The sequence below is a fragment of the Lepidochelys olivacea genome, assembly GCF_965140295.1.
Source record: "Lepidochelys olivacea isolate rLepOli2 genome assembly, chromosome: 6".
In the NCBI taxonomy this organism is placed as follows: Eukaryota; Metazoa; Chordata; order Testudines; family Cheloniidae; genus Lepidochelys; species Lepidochelys olivacea.
Window position 1 is genome coordinate 118,244,768 of NC_140416.1, and position 24,258 is coordinate 118,269,025.

At 40.4% G+C, this 24,258-nt stretch overlaps 1 protein-coding gene and 1 long non-coding RNA gene across 5 annotated transcripts in view; one reads left to right on the plus strand and one right to left on the minus strand.

Moving 5' to 3' along the window:
- The first annotated feature begins 182 nt into the window (after positions 1-182).
- Positions 183-24,255, plus strand: LOC311521943. Of its 4 annotated transcripts, XR_014712007.1 has the most exons (4): positions 183-583; positions 11,893-11,965; positions 15,133-15,209; positions 23,959-24,253. It is a non-coding gene; the product is annotated as an uncharacterized lncRNA (long non-coding RNA). The 4 variants fall into 4 exon arrangements; XR_014712008.1 differs by lacking the exon at positions 11,893-11,965 and having other exon boundaries at positions 23,959-24,252; XR_014712009.1 differs by lacking the exon at positions 15,133-15,209 and having other exon boundaries at positions 23,959-24,251.
- Positions 23,276-24,258, minus strand: part of PSMA3 (proteasome 20S subunit alpha 3) — a 29,723-nt gene continuing 28,740 nt past the window's right edge. Inside the window, exon 11 of the mRNA XM_084630684.1 lies at positions 23,276-23,451. Within this exon, the coding sequence (XP_084486810.1) occupies positions 23,407-23,451 (45 nt within the window). The 3' untranslated portion in view covers positions 23,276-23,406. The remainder of the gene's footprint in view (positions 23,452-24,258) is intronic.

Below are 24,258 nucleotides of genomic sequence, written 5' to 3' on the forward strand. Positions count from 1 at the left end.
GCGTACGATGATTGGCAAGCATGAAGGTCAGGAAGAGCAGCGGGGCGATGTGATTGGTGCGGACTGTGTCATAGCAATGGAGAGGGGGCGGAGCCAGAGGCCCTGCAGCGGCGGCGGCGGCTGCATAGCTCCGCATAGAGCATGCGCCGCGATGAGCCTCCCGGTCGCCATTTTGTACGCTGCTCTTTCCCATTTTAGGCGGGGAGGAAGGGAACGGGAGTGGTCTCTGCGTTTCCCGGGGGGCTCTGCCTCGTCTCGGGCTAGGGGATGGGCTCCGAGGGACTTCCTCCTTCCGGCTGAAGACGCCGTCTTCTCTCTTGGCCGGAGGCGATGGTGGCTGTAGCGAGCGGGTAGCGTTTCCCTCCCTTAGCGCGGTGATGGCGCAGCAGCCGCGGGGGAGGGGGAAGCTCGGCGAGGCCGGACCCGGAAGTGAAGGGACCTCTGAGGAGCCGCTCACCTAGCCCATGGACGCGGCGGCGGAGGAGGAGCTCCGTGAGGAGGGGGAGGTGGCCGCCGCAGCGGCCCGCAGGGATGTCTGGGCCACGGAGGCGGGGCCGAACGGGAGGCGGCCGGGTGCGGCAGAGTAAGTCAGTCGGCGGTAAGCGTGGCCTGTCCGGCTGTGACACCCCCCCCCCCGGTGCGGGCGCCTCCTGGAGCTTGCTGGCAGCCGGCGTCGGTGAAGCTGTAGGCGAGGTTCGAGCCGCCCCTTCCAGGAGCGTGTGGACGCTGAAGCCGGTGTACCCATCGCAACGTCGGAAGGGCTGTTAGCTCTGTCGCTGCCGATCGCTCCAGGAGAAATGTGCAGAGGCTCCGGGATTGTGGGTAGCGGTCTGGGGAGCTGCCTGTCCCGCGGGTACAGCGCTGCTTTGGTAACTCGCCGGCTGCTGCTGTCAAAAGAGCAGGGTGGTTGTTGCACGTGTTGCTCTTGGAACCACCGCACAGGACGTGAGGAGGCCGCTTGCTCCCGGGTTAAGTGTGTGCTGTGTCTCCATTAGTCTCTGTCCTACTCAGGATGCAGAGGATGGAGCAGGGCAGGGAGGATATGCTATCTTGCCTCCCACGCAGTTTTTCACGTGGCTTTAGTGCTTGTGACCAGTTCAAAGGCTACAGCGGTGGAGACTGAGGGCATGTCTACACTGGCAATTTACAGCGCTGCAATTTTCTCACTTGGGGATGTGAAAAAAAGACGCGCACACACAGGACCCCCCCTTCCCCCCCAGTGCAGCAAGTTTCAGCACTGTAAAGCACCAGTGTAGATAGTGAACCAGTGCTGGGATACACACCCCTCATGGAGGTGGGGGTTTTTTAGAGCGCTGTGTGAAAGGGGTCACCAGTTCAAAAGTTTGAGAACCGCTGGTTTAGCTGTTGAATACCTCTCAGATGGCAATGCCTTTGTTGTTGGTTAGCGTTTGCATTCTAATTTGAACATTCTAATTAGAAGTGAAAAATTCTCCTTGTACCCTTAGGCCAAGGTCAGTGGAGTGGATGGCTAAGTCTTAAACTGATTATTCGGAACACTTTTCTCTTATAGAAATGAAAGCATTACACTTGTTCTGGCTTTTTTTTAACTAGGGGTTCACTAATGCTTGGTCTGTACTAGGAAATTAGGTCCGTATAACTGTTGCTTAAGGGTGTGAAAAATCCACCCCGCTGAGCGATGTAGATAAACCAACCCAACCCCCTGGTGTAGACCTGGGAGAATTCTCCTGTCAGCCTAGGTACTGCCTCTTGAAGTGGATTACCTCTGCTGATGGAGAACATTTCCCTTTGGCATAGGTAGGACTTCACTGAAGTGCTACAATGGTGCAGCTGCAACAGTGAAGCTGCAGCATTTTAAGTGTAGACAAACCTTTAATCATCAGTTGACTTTATATATGTCTCTGTTGCACTTATGCAGTTGCAGGCACCATCATTGTCAAAATTTGTGGTAAAGTTAGTCATGCAAAATAATCATGTAATCAAACGTGGGGAGAGGAAAAGAATTGTATCTTGTAAAGACGGTGGAAATGGCTCACACGGATCAAAAGTGGATCACATCCTCATGCCCACTTCTCTTCTTGGGACCAAACATACGTGCAAAAGGATACAGTAGAACTTCAGAGTTACGAACTGATCAGTCAACTACATACCTCATTTGGAACGGGAAGTACACAATCAGGCAGCAGCAGAGACCAAAAAAAAAAGTGAATACGTTACGGTACTGTACCATGTTAAACATAAACTACTAAAAAAAAGGGGGGGGGGGGAGTTTAAAAAAATATTTGACAAAAGAAACGGTTCCTGTGCTTTTCATTTAAATTAAAATTGTTAAAAGCAGCATTTTCTTCTGCATATTAAAGTTTCAAAGCTGTATTAAGTCAATGTTCAGCTGTAAACTTTTGAAAGAGCAACCGTAACATTTTGTTCAGAGTTACGAACTATCTCCGTTGCCAAGGCATTTGTAACTCTGAGATTCTATTGTAGTTTCATATCTTGCTTTTGGCTGCTGTCCATGTAGTCAGCAAACTTTCAAAATGTTGTGTATGTGTGTACCAATGAAGCTATCTAAACAAACTTTTTTTTTAATCTACTTCATTGGAGTTAAACTTGCTTTACTTTTAAACATGTAAAGCAATTCATGGCTTCTTTATAAACTAAGTTTCAGAAACTCAAGCTACAACATGAAGTGCTGTTATCACTAAACCTGCTAAAGATCTAAATATAATTTTGTTAAATATTTTGCATAATTTAGTAACAACCTGAGAATACCCCTTCAACCTCCCATCTAGTGCTCTAGGTTGAGAATCTCTGGCCCTTTTCTTTCTAAGCCTCTTCTTCCCTCCCCCCCCCCCCCATGCTATAAAAATTCCACGGTCCACCTGTGCCACAATTGCTTTTCTGTATATAAAAGCCAGGGCCAGTGTTAGGGGGTAGCAAGTATGGCAATTATCCAGCCCCTATGCCACAGAGGGCCCTGTGAAGCAGCTTGGGGCCCCAGGCTGTGAGGCTTCAGCTTTCTGCCCTGGGCCCCAGCATATCCAATGCTGGCCTGGCTTGGTGGCCCCCCTGAAACCTGCTTGTGGCCCTCCAGGGGGCCCCGGACCCCTGGTTGAGAACCACTGCTCTAGGCTCCAGTCCTGCAATGGGCTCTGGTTGCAGGAGTTCACCATGCAGAGTTTATAGGAAGATGAGGGCCGCAGAGATGGTCAGTGCCTGCTGAGTGATACCAGAGTGACTTGATATCTAATAACCAGCTTCCCAGTCTGTTCTAGTTCCAGAGTTTGGTTTTTATTAGATCTGAAGCTTTAGAAGGAAAGTGGCAAACTCTGACAATGGAAAAGTTTACGAGTTAGGCAGTATTGCATAGTATGGATCTGCTTTAGGTACTTTATTAGAAATAGCATGTTGGGGATGTTTGGAGTTAGTTGTTCAGAGACTTAACCATACTGGCAAAAAGTTCAGAACATAGTTCTGCTAGCTGGAGTCGAGTTGTGACTTTTTTTTTAAAGATTTTTGTTGTACTTGACTGGTAATGTGTTTACAATACATGACAGAAGCATGGAGTTTGAGAGGAATTTTTCGGTTTAGATTGTTGGGGTTTTATGCTAGTTAAGCAATGTAGCGAAAAGCAAGTTGGCAGCTTATTCATGCATAATATCCTTAGTTTTGTTTCATAAAATACTCGGATTCTTCATTGGATAAACTGAGGAGATTGTATTGCTAAGAATACAAGATCAGTTATTGTTCTAGTAACTAAAAAATGTATGACTTGAAGATTGGTCCTCTTAACCTACGTATCTTTTGTTTGGAACATGTTGCCCAAGTCATGGTTTAGATTGTAAGCTTTTTGGAGCAAGGTTTGTGCTTAATAAATATCCGCTAAATACAAAACTAATAAGCCTTGTTTCTAATTTCGAGCAGAGGCCCAAATGCTAGCTACCTGCTGATACTGCCTTTGGTATCTGAGACTACACGGAATGTTTAGGAAGTTCTTGATGCATTGGTCATCTAATGGAATAAAATGATCTCTGTAGAGAGTCTACTTATATTATGATTACAATAAAAGTTGCTGAACAATCTGAGGTAATCAGACCACCTAATTGAACATTCTGACACTACTTAAAAATATGACATCTAGTATAATGGAATGAAGATTTTTCACTGAGGTGGGGGAAGCTTTCATTTTTGTTTTAAAATGTGAATTTCACAGCTTCACTACAACAAGAATTGTATTGCGTATGTTGAAATTCTGAGTTTTTCCCAATTCATTGTAATGTAAATAGTTCCCAGTCAACTTGAACTGATTTCTACAGTGTATCCCATTTTGTCTTGTTACTAGGGATATCCTATATGGAAACAAAACTTTTTAGCAGTCTGCTGCTTATTTTATCTAATGGCATAATCCTTTGACATAACTGCCCCTCTAGGAGTCAATTTGTCATGCACAACATTAGCAACCTTTTGGGAATAAGTGCAGGAGCAAACAGAAAATTTAGACACAAGGGGAATTAAATGAAACTATTAATAGGGATCTTTTACATGGAAAAAATCTTTGCTTTGGTTCTAAGATTGTATGTACTTTCATACATATTGCATCTGTGTGAAAATTGGATGTTCACATAAATTTGGGGTCTGTAGGCCTTGCAGAGATCATTTTGATCCTTAAACAATGTGACATGAAATTTTTCGTATTTCAATATGTAATCTTATAGGTATCTACAGATGTCAGTTATGAAGACAGTTTATCAAATATGTAAGCCTTGATCCTGAGTGATGGGTACACTTTATAAGTACACTGGGGGGGAGGGGGTATATGATAAGTTCTCTAATACCATATCTAAACTGAAAACCTTACAGAAATTATGCTGATAATTTCAAGCATCTGGCACTCTGTCCAGGGAAACTAGCAAGACAGAAAGGGAAGTCGATTCTCCATTTCATAATACTCCTTTATAAGAGCATAAATAGCAACCAAACACAAATTGTTAAAAGGAAAGATCTTTACTTCATTTTGCTTCCCTGGGTAGTAAAGGTCAGATGAGCATGTGTTAATTAGTCTGAATTATTCAAATTGATCAATGCATTATTTCTGACGTATACCACTTGTGTTCCGAACTAAAAACTCATATATATGCAATTCATGTAAACATGGTAGTCTAAATAGCTTTGTGAATACCAGAACTTTGTGTCCCTGCCAGTTTCTGAACACTTGCATGAAATAGAGGTAGAGAGTGTTTTCATCCAAGAGTGTTTGAAAAAGAGCCTGTGTTGAGTGCGACCTCTTAATGATGCTTTTATTCCTACCCTTCCTTCATGTCTGCCACCTCATCTGAACTTCTTCCCACATTCACTGTCCTATCTGTAACCAGGGAAGTGCGTTGCATTGTGTGGCAAGCATGTATTCTAGTGGAGCCTGAATACCAACCTCCTTTGAGCCGCAGGACATCTGTGCCACTGGAATTGGCATCTTCCTACAAAACATGAGCATGAATTAAGCTGTTGTAAGCCATAAAGCTTTATTTTGTATCACACGTGATTGTGAGCTGTGTGAGAAGGTCTTTCTAGATAAAAAGGAAACATTTCTTTCAGTGTTTGAAAGAGTATTTTCATTTGAAAATATAGATGTCCTGTGAACACAAGTCCATTGCAGGGAGAAAAATCAGTAAAAGTAGCTGCATTACTAAATGAGAAGGGTTAAAATAGTTTGTCAAAACAGTATTTTCCATTACCGTTAACCACAACTAGTAAGTTCTTCTTCTTCTTGATGCTGAATGCATAATACAGGTTTTCCCCAAAAGTTCACAACCTATTCCCTGCCTTCTGTAAACATGTTCAAAATAATGGATTTTGTTGGAATTGCTGGGGAAGCTGCAATAAAAGTTGCCACCACATAAGAGGCGTGAATCACCATTTTTATGTCCCCCTGAAGTTAGAGGTGGTCTTTTGGGTCAGTATTACTGATATTTAGTTGGCAGCAGTGCAGTACCTCTTCTAGCTATATTGAAATATAGCATTGTGTGTTAATGCAACATTGGAAACTTTACTACTCTGTTGCAAAGCCACTAAGGAAAGATGCAATTCTTAGGCGGTAACATTGACGTCACAGCTACTACTGCAGGTTCCTCTGAACTTTGTGTGACTACCAATCAATTTTTCCACTGTCAGCAGCTCTTCCAGCAGGTCCAGTGATCTCTGGGGAAAATTTAAAATCTCATTATTACTGAGTAACTCTGGTCTCAATTCTGCTTTGTGGCTGCAGTTCTTTTAGATAGACTTCCTGATCATAGAATATGTGCATGGTTCAGCGATGTGTCAGTTTACCTGCGCTTGTCGGTAGCAGCTGTTGATAGGGAAGCCTTGTGCCAAAACAAGATTTTAATCCTGACTGGCTTGTTCAATGCTATTTCCTCTTTAGTTTCAGACCAATCTGATTGCTCTTCCTCTTTTTGACTCCCATAGCATAGTGACTCTAAATCTAAATATTGGATATTCTTCTCTGATGCTTTAGGACAAAAGCTTGGTAATCTGCATGCTATAGGACAAAATATAAGAACAGCATTGTAAGTAAGACTTCTTATTTTTGCCTGCCATTTTTTCTGATTGTGATAATTGTAATCCAGTTGCATAGAATGCTAACTAAAGAGGCTGGAGTGTTGAAGCAAAGGTTTACTTTAGGTCTGTCTTTAAAACCAATTTTACATAGTACTGACAATGGACTATTTAATAAGATATCTTGATATAGACTTCAGTTTCTATAGTATTTCACTTGGCAAACAATGCAATTGTTCTGATTTGTAATGAGAAATCCATTTAATGTTCTAATTTTTTTAGTGAAGGTGGGATTAGAGAAATCACTGTCTTAATTGTAATAGCCTCTCTACAGTCACTGCTTGAGAAGTAATGACTATAAATGTGCAGAGAATTGACTCTTGCCTTCATTAGTGTACTGGTGTAGCTCAGTGGAGAACTAAACTGGAGCAGAGATCTAAGTAACAGCTCTGCAGGCTGAATTTCATTGTTTTAAAATATCTGTCCAGCCTTTACTTTAGGGATGAGAGCCTTTAGTTTTTGTCACTTTTCACTTACCTCTGGATAATTCCTCTATCTCACCATTTTTAAGAATAGGGCAAAGAATTGAGAAATCAAATTAGGACAAATTTCAGAAGTTTTCCCTTAATTTTTTTTTTTTTTTGTTTGTAGCCTTACTTTTTTAATGTAAATACCTCTTTCCTTCAGCAACCATATAATACCTAAACGTGTTTAGCTCTTAGGTGAAGAATATGGAAGATAAGCAATAGTATGGACTTCTGTAAATGTCCATTGATAAAGGTAAAATATTAGCTATCCTTTACCAAATACATCATGCTCACTGTTTCCAGTCTTGTGAAGTAAGAGCCTCTGAGCTCCACTGTCTGGGTCATGTGCACAATACGATTTCTATAGGTACACTTTTTTTATTGAATTGGACTGATTATGGACTTTGTTGATAAAAGTCTATGCTACTATAGCCAATGTCACTGTTTAAATTTCTTTTTATATTTCCAGTGTTGCAATCAGGCCTAAAAAAACTCATTTTACTGCATCCTACTTAAAACAGCTCTTCTGGTGGGTTCCACATTTTGTGGGGGGGAGGTTACAGCAAAGAAAAACCCACTTTCTGCTATGTACCTGCAGATCTTTCAAATCTTTGCCACTTCTGAATGGATTGAGGCATGCCTGTATATTGCATGAATTGAGGAAAAATTCTTAATTTCTGCCTGGTACATAATTATATATGCAGAAACTAGTGACCAAGGCCAGTTTTAGTGCTTGTAAGATAAGTTCTAAAAACTTGAGCTTTTTAAAATTATACTGTCTTTGCATCTAAACTTCTGGATGTACAGCTTTCCTGTTTCTTACTACAAATTCTTAATCTGTTAGAAATGAACTTGTGTCTGAAGGTTTTTGGTTGAATTAAAACTTGTACCATACATACCATGAATTTCAGAAGCCTTCTGTTTCTTGATTTGGATATAAACATACTCAAACGTGTGTTATACAAATTTTTTTTGCAAAACTGGTTAATATATTTGTGTAAGGGGCTACTCCCTGTAGTTAGAGGTATTTTAGAAGATGTTATATTGTGAAATATAGAAAAACACTAAAGTGAGAAGAACAGGAGTACTTGTGGTACCTTAGACTAACAAATTAGACTAGATCGTTTTTCTCTTCCAGAATTACATGCCTAAATTTTGGCTCCTGGATCCATATTTAGGCATCTAAATATAAGGAGTACTTATGGCACCTTAGAGATTAACCAATTTATTTGAGCATAAGCTTTCGTGAGCTACAGCTCACTTCAGGTTAGTCTCTAAGATGCCACAAGTACTCCTTTTCTTTTTGCAAATACAGACTAACACAGCTGTTACTCTGAAACCTGGCATCTAAATATGTGACCTGATTGCTTCTAAAGTGCTGAGCACCTGCAGTTCCTGTTAACTTCAGTGAGATTTGTTAGGGTTCAGAATTTCTGAAAGTTTACTCTTCTTTAGATTCCGGCATCCACCTTGGAGGGATTTTGCCTAAGTGCTTGCTTTCTAGTCTTTTGTGGTATTGGTCTTTGACTCACCATATGGTGAATTAGGCTATTCAGTTTCCTTGTTACCCAAGATATCACTTCACACTTTCTTTCAGTGCTAAAATATGCCATTATTTCACTTGGATGGCAGAAGAGAAATCCCTTCTGTTGGTCTTACCTTAATGTTGGCAGTAGAAGAGCTAGTTTCTCTTTTTCCCCCGAGGAGTTTTTGTGAGTGATCTGTCATTACCAATTGGAAGTAAATTGCTTCCGTAGTTTGGTTTTTTCCCCCCCCATACCTGGCATTTGGTTCAGCTTCTTTTTAAATTCTTAAAAGTAGCTTTTTTTGACAAATGTCTATTAATTTTATCCATGCTGCACCAAGAATGCAGGAGGGAATAAAATTGTGTAGGAAACTTAAATTGAGATTGAATGAATAGATTTGGTGCACAAACGCTGATAAGAAACATGCATGTTTGATGTGGATTTTTCAATAACTTGTCTCTACACTTATGCAGCACAGATTAGATCGGGGGCGGTATAGAACATAGCAGGAATGTTGAAGATGAGTACGTTGATTTGGGTTCATATCTCAGCATAGGTCTCATTTGAAAGCTCATGACTTTTTATAGGCTATTGATCAAAATGACATAGATACAAACCTAGTTATGGGACTATTGAGCACCCATGCTCAAACTGATTTCAACAGGAGCTGCAGGTGCTCAGCATTCCTATAAATCAGGCCCCAAATATGTTGCTGACATAGCTTAGATAGTTCTTGGGGTGGTAATGGGCAGTGATGCGGAAGAGATGGCCAGAATATCAGCCCCCAGGTTAAGAGACGCTTCTTATATCTTACAATCACTGAGTAAATTTTTGGACCTCTGAATCCATAGGAGCAACAGAGTTTGATGTTAGAAAATTTCAGTCAGTCTGGAATTTACTCTGCAACTATGTTAAATTAGTTATTTTCCTGAACAGTGTAAAAACTAGTTACTACTTTGTCTCACTTTCACATTTCTGTCTTGAATAATGCAAATCTAAGACCTAGGTTCTAACCTGTTGACAGCTCTACCTGTTTTCTGTCTTTGTCTATTTGGTACCTCTATGAGGCAAGGACTGACGTCTCTATTAGAATCACTGAACATTACCCTAATACAAATGAATTGATGGTAAGTCTATTGATGCTTAGTATTTTTAAAAAGCTTGGTGATTTTTAGACTGATTTAACACTATGCAATAGATGGCAAATTGTGCCTATATTTACCACTGAAATGGAGCTAAAATTAAAAATAAACCATTCATAGCAAAATATTTTACTTTTTTAGAAGAAATAGTAAATATGCAGATGTAAATCTTTGTGGTACATACACGCTGTATTTATCAAAGTATCACTGTAGCTCTCAAATTTTAATCTCAAAAATAGCTGTTACTTATGAATTCATAGAAATTTGGCCCTGTTTTCAACATTTTGTACATTTCTCTCATCCAGATGCTTTCAGAAGCACTAAAATCAAGTTTGTAATGTTTTCCTTTAAATCCTCCTTTCAGTCTAGCTCCATTTCATGAGTACTGACAGGCTTTTTTAGTCTATATTTCTGCATATGTAGAATGATTAACAAAAAAAATCACAAATTTTATCTAATGGCTCATTCCTCTGTTCTCAACTTTAGAAATTCCTTTTCCAGTCCAGTCTCAACCCAAACACACAGACTCAGCATCTTTTTGCTAACTTGGCTGTCAGTCTTAAGGTTTCCCTTGTGTTTAGCTGGCAGTCATTGCTGATATCTTTCAAAAAGCATTAATGCTCTCAGTTACGCTTTTAAAATTATAAGCACTTACATAAGCAGCTGCTTTGAACTGAGAATCCATAGCTGGCTGGCAATTCAATTTCTGAAATTTTTCTCAGCTGTGCCAGCTGTGGAACTTTATGGTGCTTGCAAAAGCTGCTCTTAACACCCGTTTTATTTAAAAGGCTTAATTGAGAATATGAACTATCAACAAAGCAGTCAGTGAACAGTAAAAGGATCTGCTGTGTGACTAATGTTTGGGTAGCCTTTGGCTGACAGTAAACTGTGTAGCATTGTACCTGTGATGCTATGAATTTCAGTATTTTGGTACTGGTTATTAGTTAGACACATGGCCTCCCCGTCTCTTATTTTACAGTGTATTTCACACTTTTTCCAGAACACACAAGATATAGTGGAATGGATATCAAGAAATCTCACTCCTTTGCACAAAATCATGACATGCTTGTTCTGCGTTGTTTCCATCCCTATACGGAAACAGCTTGAATTGAAACTTAAGCATTGTGTATTAGTGTTTTATGTTAAAAAAACATTTAGCACTTCCTGTTAGAGATATGCTTGCCTTGTGCGGCCCTTGAACACTGCTAATACACAGGTTTCAGAGTAACAGCCGTGTTAGTCTGTATTCGCAAAAAGAAAAGGAGTACTTGTGGCACCTTAGAGACTAACCAATTTATTTGAGCATGAGCTTTCGTGAGCTACAGCTCACTTCATCGGATGCATACCGTGGAAACTGCAGCAGATATTATATACACATAGAGATCATGAAACAATACCTCCTCCCACCCCACTGTCCTGCTGGTAGTAGCTTATCTAAAGTGATCATCAAGTTGGGCCATTTCCAGCACAAATCCAGGTTTTCTCACCCTCCACCCCCCTACACACAAACTCACTCTCCTGCTGGTAATAGCCCATCCAAAGTGACAACTCAAATAAATTGGTTAGTCTCTAAGGTGCCACAAGTCCTCCTTTTCTCTTCACAATGTGCATGATAATCAGGGTGGGCCATTTCCTGCACAAATCCAGGTTCTCTCACCCCCCTCCAAAAACCCCACACACAAACTCACTCTCCTGCTGGTAACAGCTCGTCCAAAGTGACCACTCTCCCTACAATGTGCATGATAATCAAGGTGGGCCATTTCCAGCACAAATCCAGGTTTTCTCACCCCCCCACCCCCATACACACACAAACTCACTCTCCTGGCAATAGCTCATCCAAACTGACCATTCTCCAAGTTTAAATCCAAGTTTAACCAGAACGTCTGGGGGGGGGGGGGGTAGGAAAAAACAAGGGTAAATAGGCTACCTTGCATAATGACTTAGCCACTCCCAGTCTCTATTTAAGCCTAAATTAATAGTATCCAATTTGCAAATGAATTCCAATTCAGCAGTTTCTCGCTGGAGTCTGGATTTGAAGTTTTTTTGTTTTAAGATAGCGACCTTCATGTCTGTGATTGCGTGACTAGAGAGATTGAAGTGTTCTCCGACTGGTTTATGAATGTTATAATTCTTGACATCTGATTTGTGTCCATTTATTCTTTTACGTAGAGACTGTCCAGTTTGACCAATGTACATGGCAGATGGATTGAAGTTTCCTCAGGAAGTCAGTGGTGTCTCGAAGGTAGGTGGGAGTGCTGGTAGCGTAGGGCCTGAGGAGGGAGTCTACATAGCCAGACAATCCTGCTGTCAGGGTGCCAATGCCTGAGATGATGGGGCGCCCAGGATTTCCAGGTTTATGGATCTTGGGTAATAGAATATCCCAGGTTGGGGTTCCAGGGGTGTGTCTGTGCGGATTTGATCTTGTGCTTTTTCAGGAAGTTTCTTGAGCAAATGCTGTAGTTGCTTTTGGTAACTCTCAGTGGGATCATAGGGTAATGGCTTGTAGAAAGTGGTGTTGGAGCTATTACCAGCAGGACAGGGGGTGGGAGGAGGTATTGTTTCATGATCTCTGTGTGTGTATATAATATCTGCTGCAGTTTCCACGGTATGCATCCGATGAAGTGAGCTGTAGCTCACGAAAGCTCATGCTCAAATAAATTGGTTAGTCTCTAAGGTGCCACAAGTACTCCTTTTCTTTTTGCTAATACACAGTCTAGCTTAGATCTTTGTCATCATTGTCCTGATTCAGGGCATAGCATGTTGCTGCTTTTCTAAAAGCCCTATGGACAAGATCACTTTAACTTCCATGAATCTTTTTTTTTTTTTTCGTGGTGGCCTTGAGAGACAAGGAACACTTGTTTTTGTTTTTGTTTTGTTAATGGAACATATCTCTTGATCCAACATTAGGTGACTTAACAATAACTTAGGTGTGTTTAAACATACAGCCAATTTTCTTCTTCCTAAGCTTGGAGTTTATTTTAATTATTGAATATGGTTATGTGGTATGTTTATCATGAGTTTGGGATGATCATATTATCTACTGGTGGTTGGCTCACAAATGAGTTTACGGGTCATCCCAACAAGTGCCCATAACTTTATATGATAGTACACAATTTTATTTTTAAAGCTAAGCTTCATGGATACAGTGTTATGTTTGTCTCCACATCTAATTAATTGCCTTAGTTACTGTGAGTCATGACAATTAATGTATAGGCAGTGGGGATAAAAAATAGTACTGACATTTTTAAAAACTCACTTGACTAAAGTAGCTTTTCTGTAGAATGAGGTGGGGAGGCGGCTAGCAATTCAGTCTCTTCCCTGACACCCCCAAAACCTGCTTCCCTCTAGCCAGCAATAGGTGAGAAAATAGCACCTGAATAAAAGCTGCTTGGGGATTCAGAATCTTTCAAGAAGATGAAAGGGACACAGTAGTTAGTTTACTTCCAAGATCCTAGAAATGCAACATGCTGTGTGATGGCTGTTGTACGCTATGTGTACAGTATTCACATACTGCCTCTGAGAATGCAGGACCTGCAGTCCAGGGTAGAAGACTTCAGATTTGTAAGTCTCCCATTTGTCCTTGATTAAAAACTGGTCCGTATGGTATCAAATCCAATTAACCTATATGCTGGTGTTTGCAGTTTGGCACCTTTGGAGACAATGGACAGTAAGAACTTCTAAAATAGGAAGTAACAAGCAGTCAATTCTAAAACTGAATGGGCTGTTTTTATTTAAAGTGTAAGTCATTTGTTCTTGTTGCATGTTTGAAAACTTACATACGGTGGGGGGGAATCTAGTTTCCTGTCTGACAGGAATATTTAACTGAAGGAAGAAAGGAGGGGGAGAACAATCTACTTACTGTATTTGTTGGACACAGGTACAGTCTTAAAGTTGTTATGGCAACCGGGAGCCTTACTGTTTTCCTCCCTGATAAGCTTTAGGTTCTGCATTTTATTTCAGTCCTGAAGAACTGCCTTCAAGCTGGTGTAAACAAGATATTGAACTCAATTCAGTGTTTTGTGCTTCCTTTTTTGTTTGGTCATATTTTAATTTTAGCGAGAAGAACTGGGATACAATAGGCAGTTCTCTTTAGGCGTCTCCCTTAATGCTGTTTGAATCTGAAGACCAGATAAAATCACAAACATGAACATGTCCATTTCTGCAGACGCACAACTAGTCAAAAAACCTGAGTCATCAGGCTATTTCCAGTTGTGGGGAGGAAGTAAGAAAAGAACTGCTGGCTCATTTAGAGATCTGCAAGAGAGACTATATTTTGAAGTGGGTCCTTAGTCTTCTCCGATTCTGCAGTGAAGTCTGAGTTTTCAGACTCGTACTCAGGTTTTTGTGTATACTGGTCACATTTGGAGCTTTTTGTCTGTGGGTACAAAATTAGTGTAATTTCTGGAGCCATTTTAAGATGGATAAATTGCTTTGACTGACCTCTTCCAATTCACAGTTCACTTGCAGTACATTAGTCAGCCCTGTGAAAGGAAGACATTGTCCACAATTTAGCTTCCTGTTTTAATTTTTAATTGCTATGGTAATAAGGCAGCATTTGTGGAAGGATAGATATGTAAATCAGTGGAAATTATGATCCAAATTCTAGAATAAAATGTGTAGGTGATCTAGAGCATGAAAGAATTAAATTTCACTTACTGAAAGTACCTTTGGTCTAAGAACATCAATCCTATAGATGTTGGACCCATACTTTCTTTTTTGGAGGCAACCTACTGAAAAAAGGAGTGTTCCTCTTCTCTGCGTGCCCCCCTCCTCCATCTGAACACTTCTGGGTCTGATTCTTCCTTCCCTTCACCTTGTGTAGTGATTTATACCAGTGCAAAGCACTACCAATTCAGAATTGTAGTACTTCATGCTAACTCTACATTAGTATTAATGACTACACAAGATCAAAAGGCAATGTTTGGGTTTGATTCTTCATGTTGACAGACAACTTAAGGGAAATTCATAGATTTCCAAGGCCAGAAAGGACCACTGTAATCATGTAGTTTGATCTCCTGTATAACACAGGCCATGGAACTGCCCCAAAATAATTCCTAGAGCACATCCAATCTTCATTTAAAAATTGCTAGTGATGAAGCCACCACAAACCTTTGTAAATTGTTCCAATGGTTAATTATTCTCGCTGTTATAAATGTACACCTTATTTCCAGTCATAATTTGTCTAGCTTCAGCTTTCAGCCATTGGGTCATGTTATACCTTTCTCTGCTAGATTGTAGAGCCCATTATTAAATCTTCCCCATAAGGTACTTATAGACTGTAATCAAGTCATACTCTAATCTTCTCTTTGTTAAGCTAAATAGATTGAGCTCCTTGAGTCTGTTATAAGGCAGGTTTTCTAATCCTTGAATCATTGTCATGGCTCTTCTCTGAATCCTCTCCAATTTTAGAACATCCTTCTTGAATTGTGGGCACCAGGACTGGATACAGTATTCCAGGAGCCGTTGCACCAGTGCCAAATACAGAGGTAAAATAACCTCTCTATTCCTACTCGAGATCCCCTTGTTCATGTTTGAGAAAAATATTCAGCACCCTCCCTTATTCAGTTAAGCTCCGTACTCTGTTAAAGAGGCAAAGCAAGTCTCCCAGCAAAAGCAGGGTAGATCAGACTTGACATTTCTGATGTTTCTAAGGTTTTTTGTCTACTCAGAGGTACCAATACAGGTATTTTAGTTCAGATGTATTGGGTGTTTTAGCTAAATGGATACAACCCTAGTGTTGGTGTAGTTATCGCTCAGGGGTGGCCAATCTGTGGCTCCACAGCCACATGCGGCTCTTCAGAAGTTGTCTAGGCACCGACTCCGAGGCTGGAGCTACAGGTGCCAACTTTCCAATGGGCCAGGGGTGCTCACGGCTCAACCCCTGGCTCTGCCACAGGCCCTGCCCCCACTCCACCCCTTCCTGCGCCCTCCCCTGAGCCTGCTGTGCCCTTGCTCCTTCCCCTTTTCCCCCAGAGCCTCCTTCAGGCCAGGAAACAGCTGATGTACGGGGAGGGAGCGGGAGGCACTGATTGGCGGGCCTGCTGGTGGGTGGGAGGTGCTAGAAGCAGTGGGGAGCTGATGTGGGGGGGGGGTCTGCTGAGGTATTATTGTGGCTCTTTGGCAATGTACATCGGTAAATTCTGGCTCCTTCTCCGGCTCAGATTGGCTATCCCTGTTACAGCTGTATAAAGGTGCCGTATGCCAGCTTAGCTTATTCTCCTTTCCTATAGAAGTAGCTATCCTGATATAACTGTGTCCACGATATGGGAATTGTGCTACTTAAACTATACTGGATAGCTAGAGGTACAATTTGTGTTAACAAGTCTAAGTTAAGAAAGGCAGGAAAACTTCCGGGGGGGGGATCTGTTCAGATATTCGTTATAATTCATCACATAAACAGGGCACAATCTAAATTCCCCCCCTTAAGATATCTTGGTGAATGTTTATTTTTCTCCTTTTGAAACCATGTATTAATATTTGAATGTTCTTTTAGTTTAAAAACCACTACGCAATGCTTTTGTGCCTTATCATTTGTCAACAAAAAGGTGTTTGAAGATGAACTGAAACACGTCTGTATGTGTGAGTTTAAAAACAAAAACCTCCTGTTTAAGATCTTAACTCACGGAGGGTAAAACTCATACCAGAGCAGAGAGCACCTGCAAGGTCACCTGCATCACTTGAACCCTTAATGAGACTTAAGGTGGGGGGAGATCAGGTTTGTGGTCTTTTTATTCTTCAAGATAAATAGGTCCTTTTAAGAAAAACCTTACAGGAGTTTTCTGCTTCTTTTCTTACACCAGAAGTTGAGGTCTCACTGAGGCTGAAAGCCTGGGGAACTAGTGAAATGATATCACAAGAGACAAGAGTAAACATTAAGAGGGGAAGGGACTTTTTAGTTTCAAAAATTGTTTAACAAACCCTTTTTCTTAACACACTGTTAAAATTACATTATATTAAAGATGTATGATATACATTTAAAAAGACTTATTTTCAGCTCAACTTTCTGATCGTAACTGTTTCACCTGAAGTTTTCTTTTGAGGGCAAAGCACCAAAGCGTAGTTCACTTGCATGTGAAGAGTATTCTTGGGATTTTCAAAGGTGCCTAAGGGAGTTTTTAACCCAAATCCTGTTGAAAATCAGTCTGAAAATCCTCCTGAAAAGTCCACTTGCCATAAAGAGTGGTAAGCTTTTCCTGCTGACTGAATGGGCCCAGGACATCTTTCTATTTAATTTATTTTGCTATGATTGCAAAGTCCTTCCAGCTTTGAACTGATGTGTTGTCTTCATGAGTCTGTAGGGGGAACAAATGAGACTCATAGTAGCTTTGCCAGGCAGCGACAGAACAAAATTAACAGGATCAGTCAGTTTCACTGCAGTTCAGAACCTTGTTTGCATCAGTGAAATCTTGTTTTCACACTAATGCTCAAAAAAGCTATTACAAGCAATAAAGGGACGCTTTCCATGGAAGACAATCCCAAAACAAGGGTAGAAAAGTGGGAAACCTTTCTTCTTGATAGTCAGGAAACCGGAGGGGAGGACATGTCTCACACAGTACGTCGAAGGCTCTGAATGCAGTAGGAGTGACACACACTTTTAGATGCGTGGGGTGCACTTGTGGGAGAGAGAAAAGGAAGCTTTCCATTTATCAGCCATCTGTGGTTGATGTGAAAGATAGAAACACCAGGCATGCTTTAGCAACAATACCCTGGCAGAAGTCCCAGCAGTTGAGATGGGCATTCTTACCAGCATGTTGGCCCTTGGACTCTGCTGACTGGGAGGCGGCTACAAACATCTCCTTTTGCTTAGAACTTTGACTAGTAGGTATCTAGTTTCTGGTCTCTAGTTCTGCTCTCACTTGACTCAAGAACATGTGCTGTCTGTGGTTTGCTTCATATTCTTATCGAAACAAGGCTTCGGTGTATTGACTCACTTCCGTAAAATAAATTAGTATTATAATTGGGAATCTGACAAGTCCACTTCCACTAAATACCAGAATAGTGACTATTCAAATACAGAATAAGAACACATACTTTAGGACAGCAGTAAGATTTGCGTGAAGGAAAACGTTTGTAGAATCAGATCAGTATGTGTGTGCTAGGTCACTTTCTGAGAGAGCCATAGATCTAACCGCTGTTCGTGATAGAACTGGGAATCTATTTTGGTTTTGTCCTGATCAAGTCAATGGACTTTCAACCTTAGGGGGTGTGGCATGACTTTTTTAAAAAAAAATCATCAATGGTGGATAGTGTATTGGGTGAGAAGAAACTGTTTGTAAGGTAGATTGGTTTAGCAGTTTCAGTATAGCCAAAGATTTAGGCCCCAAGCCTGTTTCTTTGATAGGGCAATTGTAACCATTATTTTGGCTTTATATAAAACATGCTTGAATTGTCTATAGAGGCTTATACTTCCTATAGGAAATTGTATTTTGTAGAAATAGTAAACATTGTGGAGGATGTGGTATTTCAGAGCTGAGGCAGAGATGTATATATTTAAAATATAGGCCTACTGGAAAAAGTCTGCAGGGAATAATAGACTTTTGACTGTCAAGCTATTATATGGACACACAGCTGAAAGTATGAACCAGGTGGCTTCCAGAAACCTGTTACTTTGAGGCTTAGATACAGCACTGGATGATACCAGTCTGCCTGTTTCCACTTCCAAGCAGTGTTAAAGGGGAGTCCTAACAGGTAAGGTGCCAGGATCTTTTTAAACTTCTGGAATAAATGTGCTACAAACTGTGGAGAGAGCACCAAGGGACAAGTAAGATGTCTAGCGCATGCCATAAACTTATGTGAAGATGTTCCGGACTCTCCTCCTCCTCATCAAGAGGAAACATATGGGAAGAACTGAGAGTTTTAACAGTAGTTGGCTGTTCTGTCACAATAATTTATTGGAAAAGGACTTGGCTACACCAAAAGGAAAGTGTCAGAATCTTGGCATCTGGACCAAAGAGCAATAGCACGTTTGGTGCTCTCCTGAGGCATATATTTTTAGTCAGAAGCAACAGTGCATGAAATGTTCAACTGCCTGTGAAATCCTGAAGTGTTTTGGAATAGCAAATGTGACTACAACCACTCTGCGTGGACAGTTACGTATTTTTGTGCTGTTCCATCAAGTATTACCATATATGGCTAGAGCCTGGATTGTCTAGATTTGTCATGTCTGAAGCAAAAAGAGGAAGCTGCCTGGTGAGCCCAAACATGCTATTCTGATATTCTGGAGGGGATGAATCCTTCCAGTAGCTGTGGGTACAAATATAGATTATCTAAATAAGATGATCCAAAGTAAAAGCGCCACCTGCTTGCTCAAATAGGCTGCTAAGAATTGGGTGAACTTTTCACCCTGGTACAAATCCTAAATCTGATGCTTTGATTTTACCTTAATTTTCAGGGTTTGCCTTTAGGCAAATTATAGCTTGCTTTTCCCTGAAACTTTGACTACTGGCCTCTTGAGCCCTATCTTCATGGGGGTTACATGCTGGCCCCATTACAAACAGAACTCAGTACTACCGACATTTGTCATTTGCCTGGTTTTAATGTACTTTATAAATCTTACATAGACAAAAATATTAAAGGGCTCAAAGAAGACGCGCAGAAGGCAATACAGGGCAACTGATCACAAGCCAGCGTGGTGCGCTATGATGAAACTACCTAAACAGGGAACATTTCTTTCACTGTCAGATGTGTACAGTTAAGACAATTGTCATTAAATAGGTGCATTTGTAGTGTCAGATTCTGATATTACAACTCATCTAGGGCTGTAAGTTTAATCTGAGACCCCACTAGTATTTCAACTTACAGTAGCGTATGTGCAGAGATATTTAATTATGTAGACCACAAGGGCAACAAACTGCTGAACTACATTTGGAGAAAGGTGGTTTTTTGCAGGACTAGTGGGAGCAGCATTGTTTGGGAGAGAGAAAACCAAGGACATCCGCACTGAACACAAAATTACTTACCTGGGCCCGGTGTCAAAGCACTAAAAGTGAGGGGTGAGTTCTTTAACAAGCATCCACTATTGCTGGTGCGAGAGACCAATGCTGTATTGCTAAAATTCCCAAACTTGCCATGGCTTCCAGGAGTTTGAAAGCATTTGTTTATATCCCTGGCTGTTTTCATACTGTCAGCAAATGGCATGATTTGTAAGGTCAATTTTGCTTTTTTCTACTTCTGATTCTTTAGTAGCTACTCTTAAAACAACGTTTTATAATTACAAAGCTTGAAATGTTTCAGAGTAGCAGCTGTTAGTCTGTATCTGCAAAAAGAAAAGGAGGACTTGTGGCACCTTAGAGACAAATTTATTTGAGCATAAGCTTTCGTGAGCTACAGCTCACTTAGCTGTAGCTCACAAAAGCTTATGCTCAAATAAATGTGTTAGTCTCTAAGGTGCCACAAGTCCTCCTTTTCTTAAAGCTTGGAAGGCATTACTTTCTAACTAGTCAGTCACTAATGTTGATGACTGGTGCAGAGGTATTTAAATTGAAGAGTAATGTGCTTTCTAAAGTACTGGTCTTGAACTAGTGATCAGAAGTATTAGGTGGTTATGTCATGGTGGTGTGTGGTATGTTTTTAATGCAAGTGTTAATGAGCTACTGTCAGTGAACTCTAGTCTTGGCAAGTAGTCCCCAATATAAATAGTACACTACTCTATTTGGAGATGGAGAATTATATCAATTTCATGTGTCTAAACTCTTCACTAGCACTTACTCCATTTCTTAAGGGTGCCACCTACTTAAATGCCAATACTACCATAATTCCCTTGCATTCAACTCCTGACTTTCTATTGCTTAAATTTAGAGGAATCCTTGCACTAAAATGGTTGAGCAATTTTTAGAAATACTTGTCCTGCACTGAGCTCTCTCCTGGCGGCAAAACAGTTACACGAGCACTTTCAGAGTGGTACAGGTGTGCCGCTGTAAGCTTGTAAGTGTAGGCCTGGTCTTAGTGAAAATGCCTGCTCATGCTTCGGTTGGATGTTTAACTGAAATGTATAGTTGATCTTTATAAGGTGTTTGGCAATATGGCAACAAGCCCTCTCAATCAAGTTAGCCTTTAAGATCAAGTGATCTTGTCTGGGAAAAAAAGGCAATTTTGAGGAATAAATAGCCTTGGAGAGAATCCATCAACTTTCAGATAATCCTTGGACCATACAGGCCTCAATTTAGTTCCCTCAGACAATTAAATCAGTTTGTTGGTACCTCTTCTAGAACAGGAACTTGTTTTTGTGTTTTACACTCTACTTGTGGTGTATTTTAAAGCTAAGTTACTAACTTGCATAGCTTTCTACTGACAATTAACAAAGCAGCCTTGGCTCCTGTAGTTTTTTTAAACTAGATCCAAAACAGTGGCATTTAAAGAGGTAGTATAATAACTGCTCATTCAACTGTGCACCCTTCTGATAAGTATGTTTGTGTATTCCTGCCTTGAGCCAAGCACTCCATATATAGCTGAAATGAAGTGTACTCAGCAATAGCTAAGGTTAGGAAGTGGAAAAACACAGCTTAATTTGCAAAAACCCATATAGCCATCTCTTCCCTCAAATGTTTTTAAAAAACAGTAACACTAAATTGAGTGAAGTTGAAGCAAGAAGAATTAAGATTTGAGGCTATATTTGTGTCCCTATTACCAAAATATTAGCGCACCTCCATGTGTTTATCATGCTCGCTCCTGATGAGGTAGTGTATTTTTATCCCTATTTTACAAATGGTGAATGGAGACCCACATTACATGACTTAAGGTTATAGAGGAAGCCTCTGGTAGAGCAGGGAATTGAACCCAGGTGTTGAGACCCTAGTAATCTAACCCCTGGATCATCCTTTAGAAGTAAGTACTGTAGAGGTCAGGGGAGAACTTCATTTAAATCTTAGCTCCTACTTCCAAAAGCCAGGCTTATTTTATGCCCAGGTAGCTTCCCTCTCTTGCAGTGAGAAGCAGACTAATGTAACACTTGTATGTTGTTTTAGACAGCACTTTCACAATATGCAGCACTTGCCTTTCCTAAATTCCATGTGTAATGCTATACTGACCTAAGAGAAATGCATTAGATGTCAGTCATATGTAGCAGTCGAATGGTACTATTCTACTTGATGTGCACGAGCGTAGCTGTCGCTACTGTATTAGTTAGACATACTCAGTCTCTCCCAGATAAAGTTTGTCAGTTCGAATGTATGTATATTCTAGACATGACTGGCTATAAAACTAATGCAAAGATGAAGTAAACTTGCTTTATCTTTCAGTAAATGCCAACTGCACAATCCAAGCTAATATAAACACATTCCCTTGATATTTTGATAATGCTAGATATTTAAATCTAGACTTGAAGATAGCTCTGTATATCAACTTAATGAGGAGAGGTACCATACTACCATTGGAGTAAAGGACTGCATAACCATCTTCGGTAATTAACAGTCACAACAGCTGGTTCAAGTCACTGTGTCAGAGAGGGAGACTATCCGCTTTAGTCAGTTACAATGACAAAGCGAGATTTGCAATGAAGTATTAGACTGGGAGTTCTCCATTCAAGAAAAGGTAGGCTGGGCCCAGCCTAACTTGGAGTGGAGAACGCCTTGTCATCGGGGGGTAGGTAGTTGTCTCCTGGGTGCAGGCAGCTAAAATAGCAGTAATCCAGGTAGGGCTGACTTGATTCCCAATTATCTTTTGTGGTGTGCTAAATTCTGATAATAGGACTGTTTGACAAACTGGCACCAGGGTTTGCTTACCCCCTCTGAAAGCAGTACTAATGAATGGAGCCTCACTGGCCCTGAGAGGTAGGCAAGTGTTTTGCAAAGTTGAAGTGATTTGCCCAAAGAAGTCGCAGGTTTACAGTCCACTGCCTAAACTACAGGACTATTTTACCCTTCCTTAAAAAATTTAATGGTTGATGTTATAGGAATAAATGGAGTGTAAAATCCATTTGAAATGGTTTCAGGATAGAGTAGCTACAATACAAGCTCACTAAAGACCAATATCTTAAGGCTTGTCCACACTAGAATGCTCTAAATGCCCTGGGGTAGACCTACTGGCACAAACTAAAAGGTACCTAGTGTATATTGATAACAGGACTACATTAACATGCACTAGGTACCTTTGTTTGTGCCAGTAGGGTTTACATGAGGCAGTTAGAGTGCGGTATTTTACAGCACTCCAAAATTCACACCCCCTATAAACTGGACTGCTGTGAAACTATTATTCAGGATAGAATTGCAGTGTCTTCAACTTACAGACTTCATGTATAGCTTTACTAGTTAACTCAGAGTTAGACTGCTTTCAGATTTCTTTTGAAGTTAAGAAATAGCACTAGCTATCTACTCAATTGATAAATGAAGGGTAGTTCAAGTTTGAGTATTGTCTTTGATGTATATAAAGGTGAGACAAGTATACTGGTGCACTCGGATGACATTTGGTAACCTGGTTTTTCTTCTATTTCACTCTTGACACCATGGTCTTTGGCACAAAAGTTTACTAAAATTCATGCTTAGAGGCAATATCTTATCTTTTTTTCATAGGTCAACACAGCTATGTCCAATTTTCAAATGAAGTCTGAACCATGATCTGACAGTAAATGGGAAATTTATTTTAGTGCAAGTTAACATCTTTCCAGCAAGTAAATAATAATCCATGGTTAACACATTAACCCCTTCTACAAATTAAGAAAATTGAAAGTTGTCTTGAAGTAACAATGTGTTACATATTGTCGTCATCTGATTCATCCTCCTCTTTCAAGGACTCCTGTTTTGAAAAGAAAAGGCATAATCAACTCCTAGGCCTTGTTCAGTGGCTGCCTGGCAAGTCCTAGAAGTCAGCCTACATTCGACAAAGTGTCTGATTCTTTAAAGCTATATATCTGATAGTCATTTACACTAGTTCACTATAAGCGAGTAGGAAATGTTGGTATGGTAATTGTATTGCATCCACTTTGTACAGGTAAACTAAAGCAGTAGAGAACAAGGCCCCATATTTACATGGATTGCATAGCACCGTGTGGCAGTCAAGAATAGTGTTGCATGGGAAAGTGTCAAATACTGCGACTTCAGTATACAAAAAACACTACTGAAGTGCAGCCATCAGCTTCCAAAACAAATACAGAACTAATGCATGCTCCAATTGCTTCTATTTTTCCTAGTCAATTTGTGTTTTAAAGGGTTAGTGTACTGGATATAACTCATCATTAGTACTACTGTCAGTTCGCTCAGTTAAAAAAAATTAATCTGATGCATTTGGTTTCTTATTATTTAGGCAAGGAGAAACATGCCTGCTGTATAAGACTTGAACCATACATTGTTGAATGCACAATGTGACCAGCTGAAGATGCCACTGGATTACTTTCTTTCTATTCTTCCTTCCAAAGTTTCAGGTAATTGTTTCTGAAACATTTTAATCTAAAAAACCCCAGACTAGGTTTGTCTCATAACTAATGTACTTAAAATAATGCACTTCTAGCTGCCAAAACACTATATAAAGTGCATTTTGTGCAGTTTATTCTATTTTGTATTTGTAAAATGGAGTTTTGAACCTGCTAAATAAAATTCTATTGCT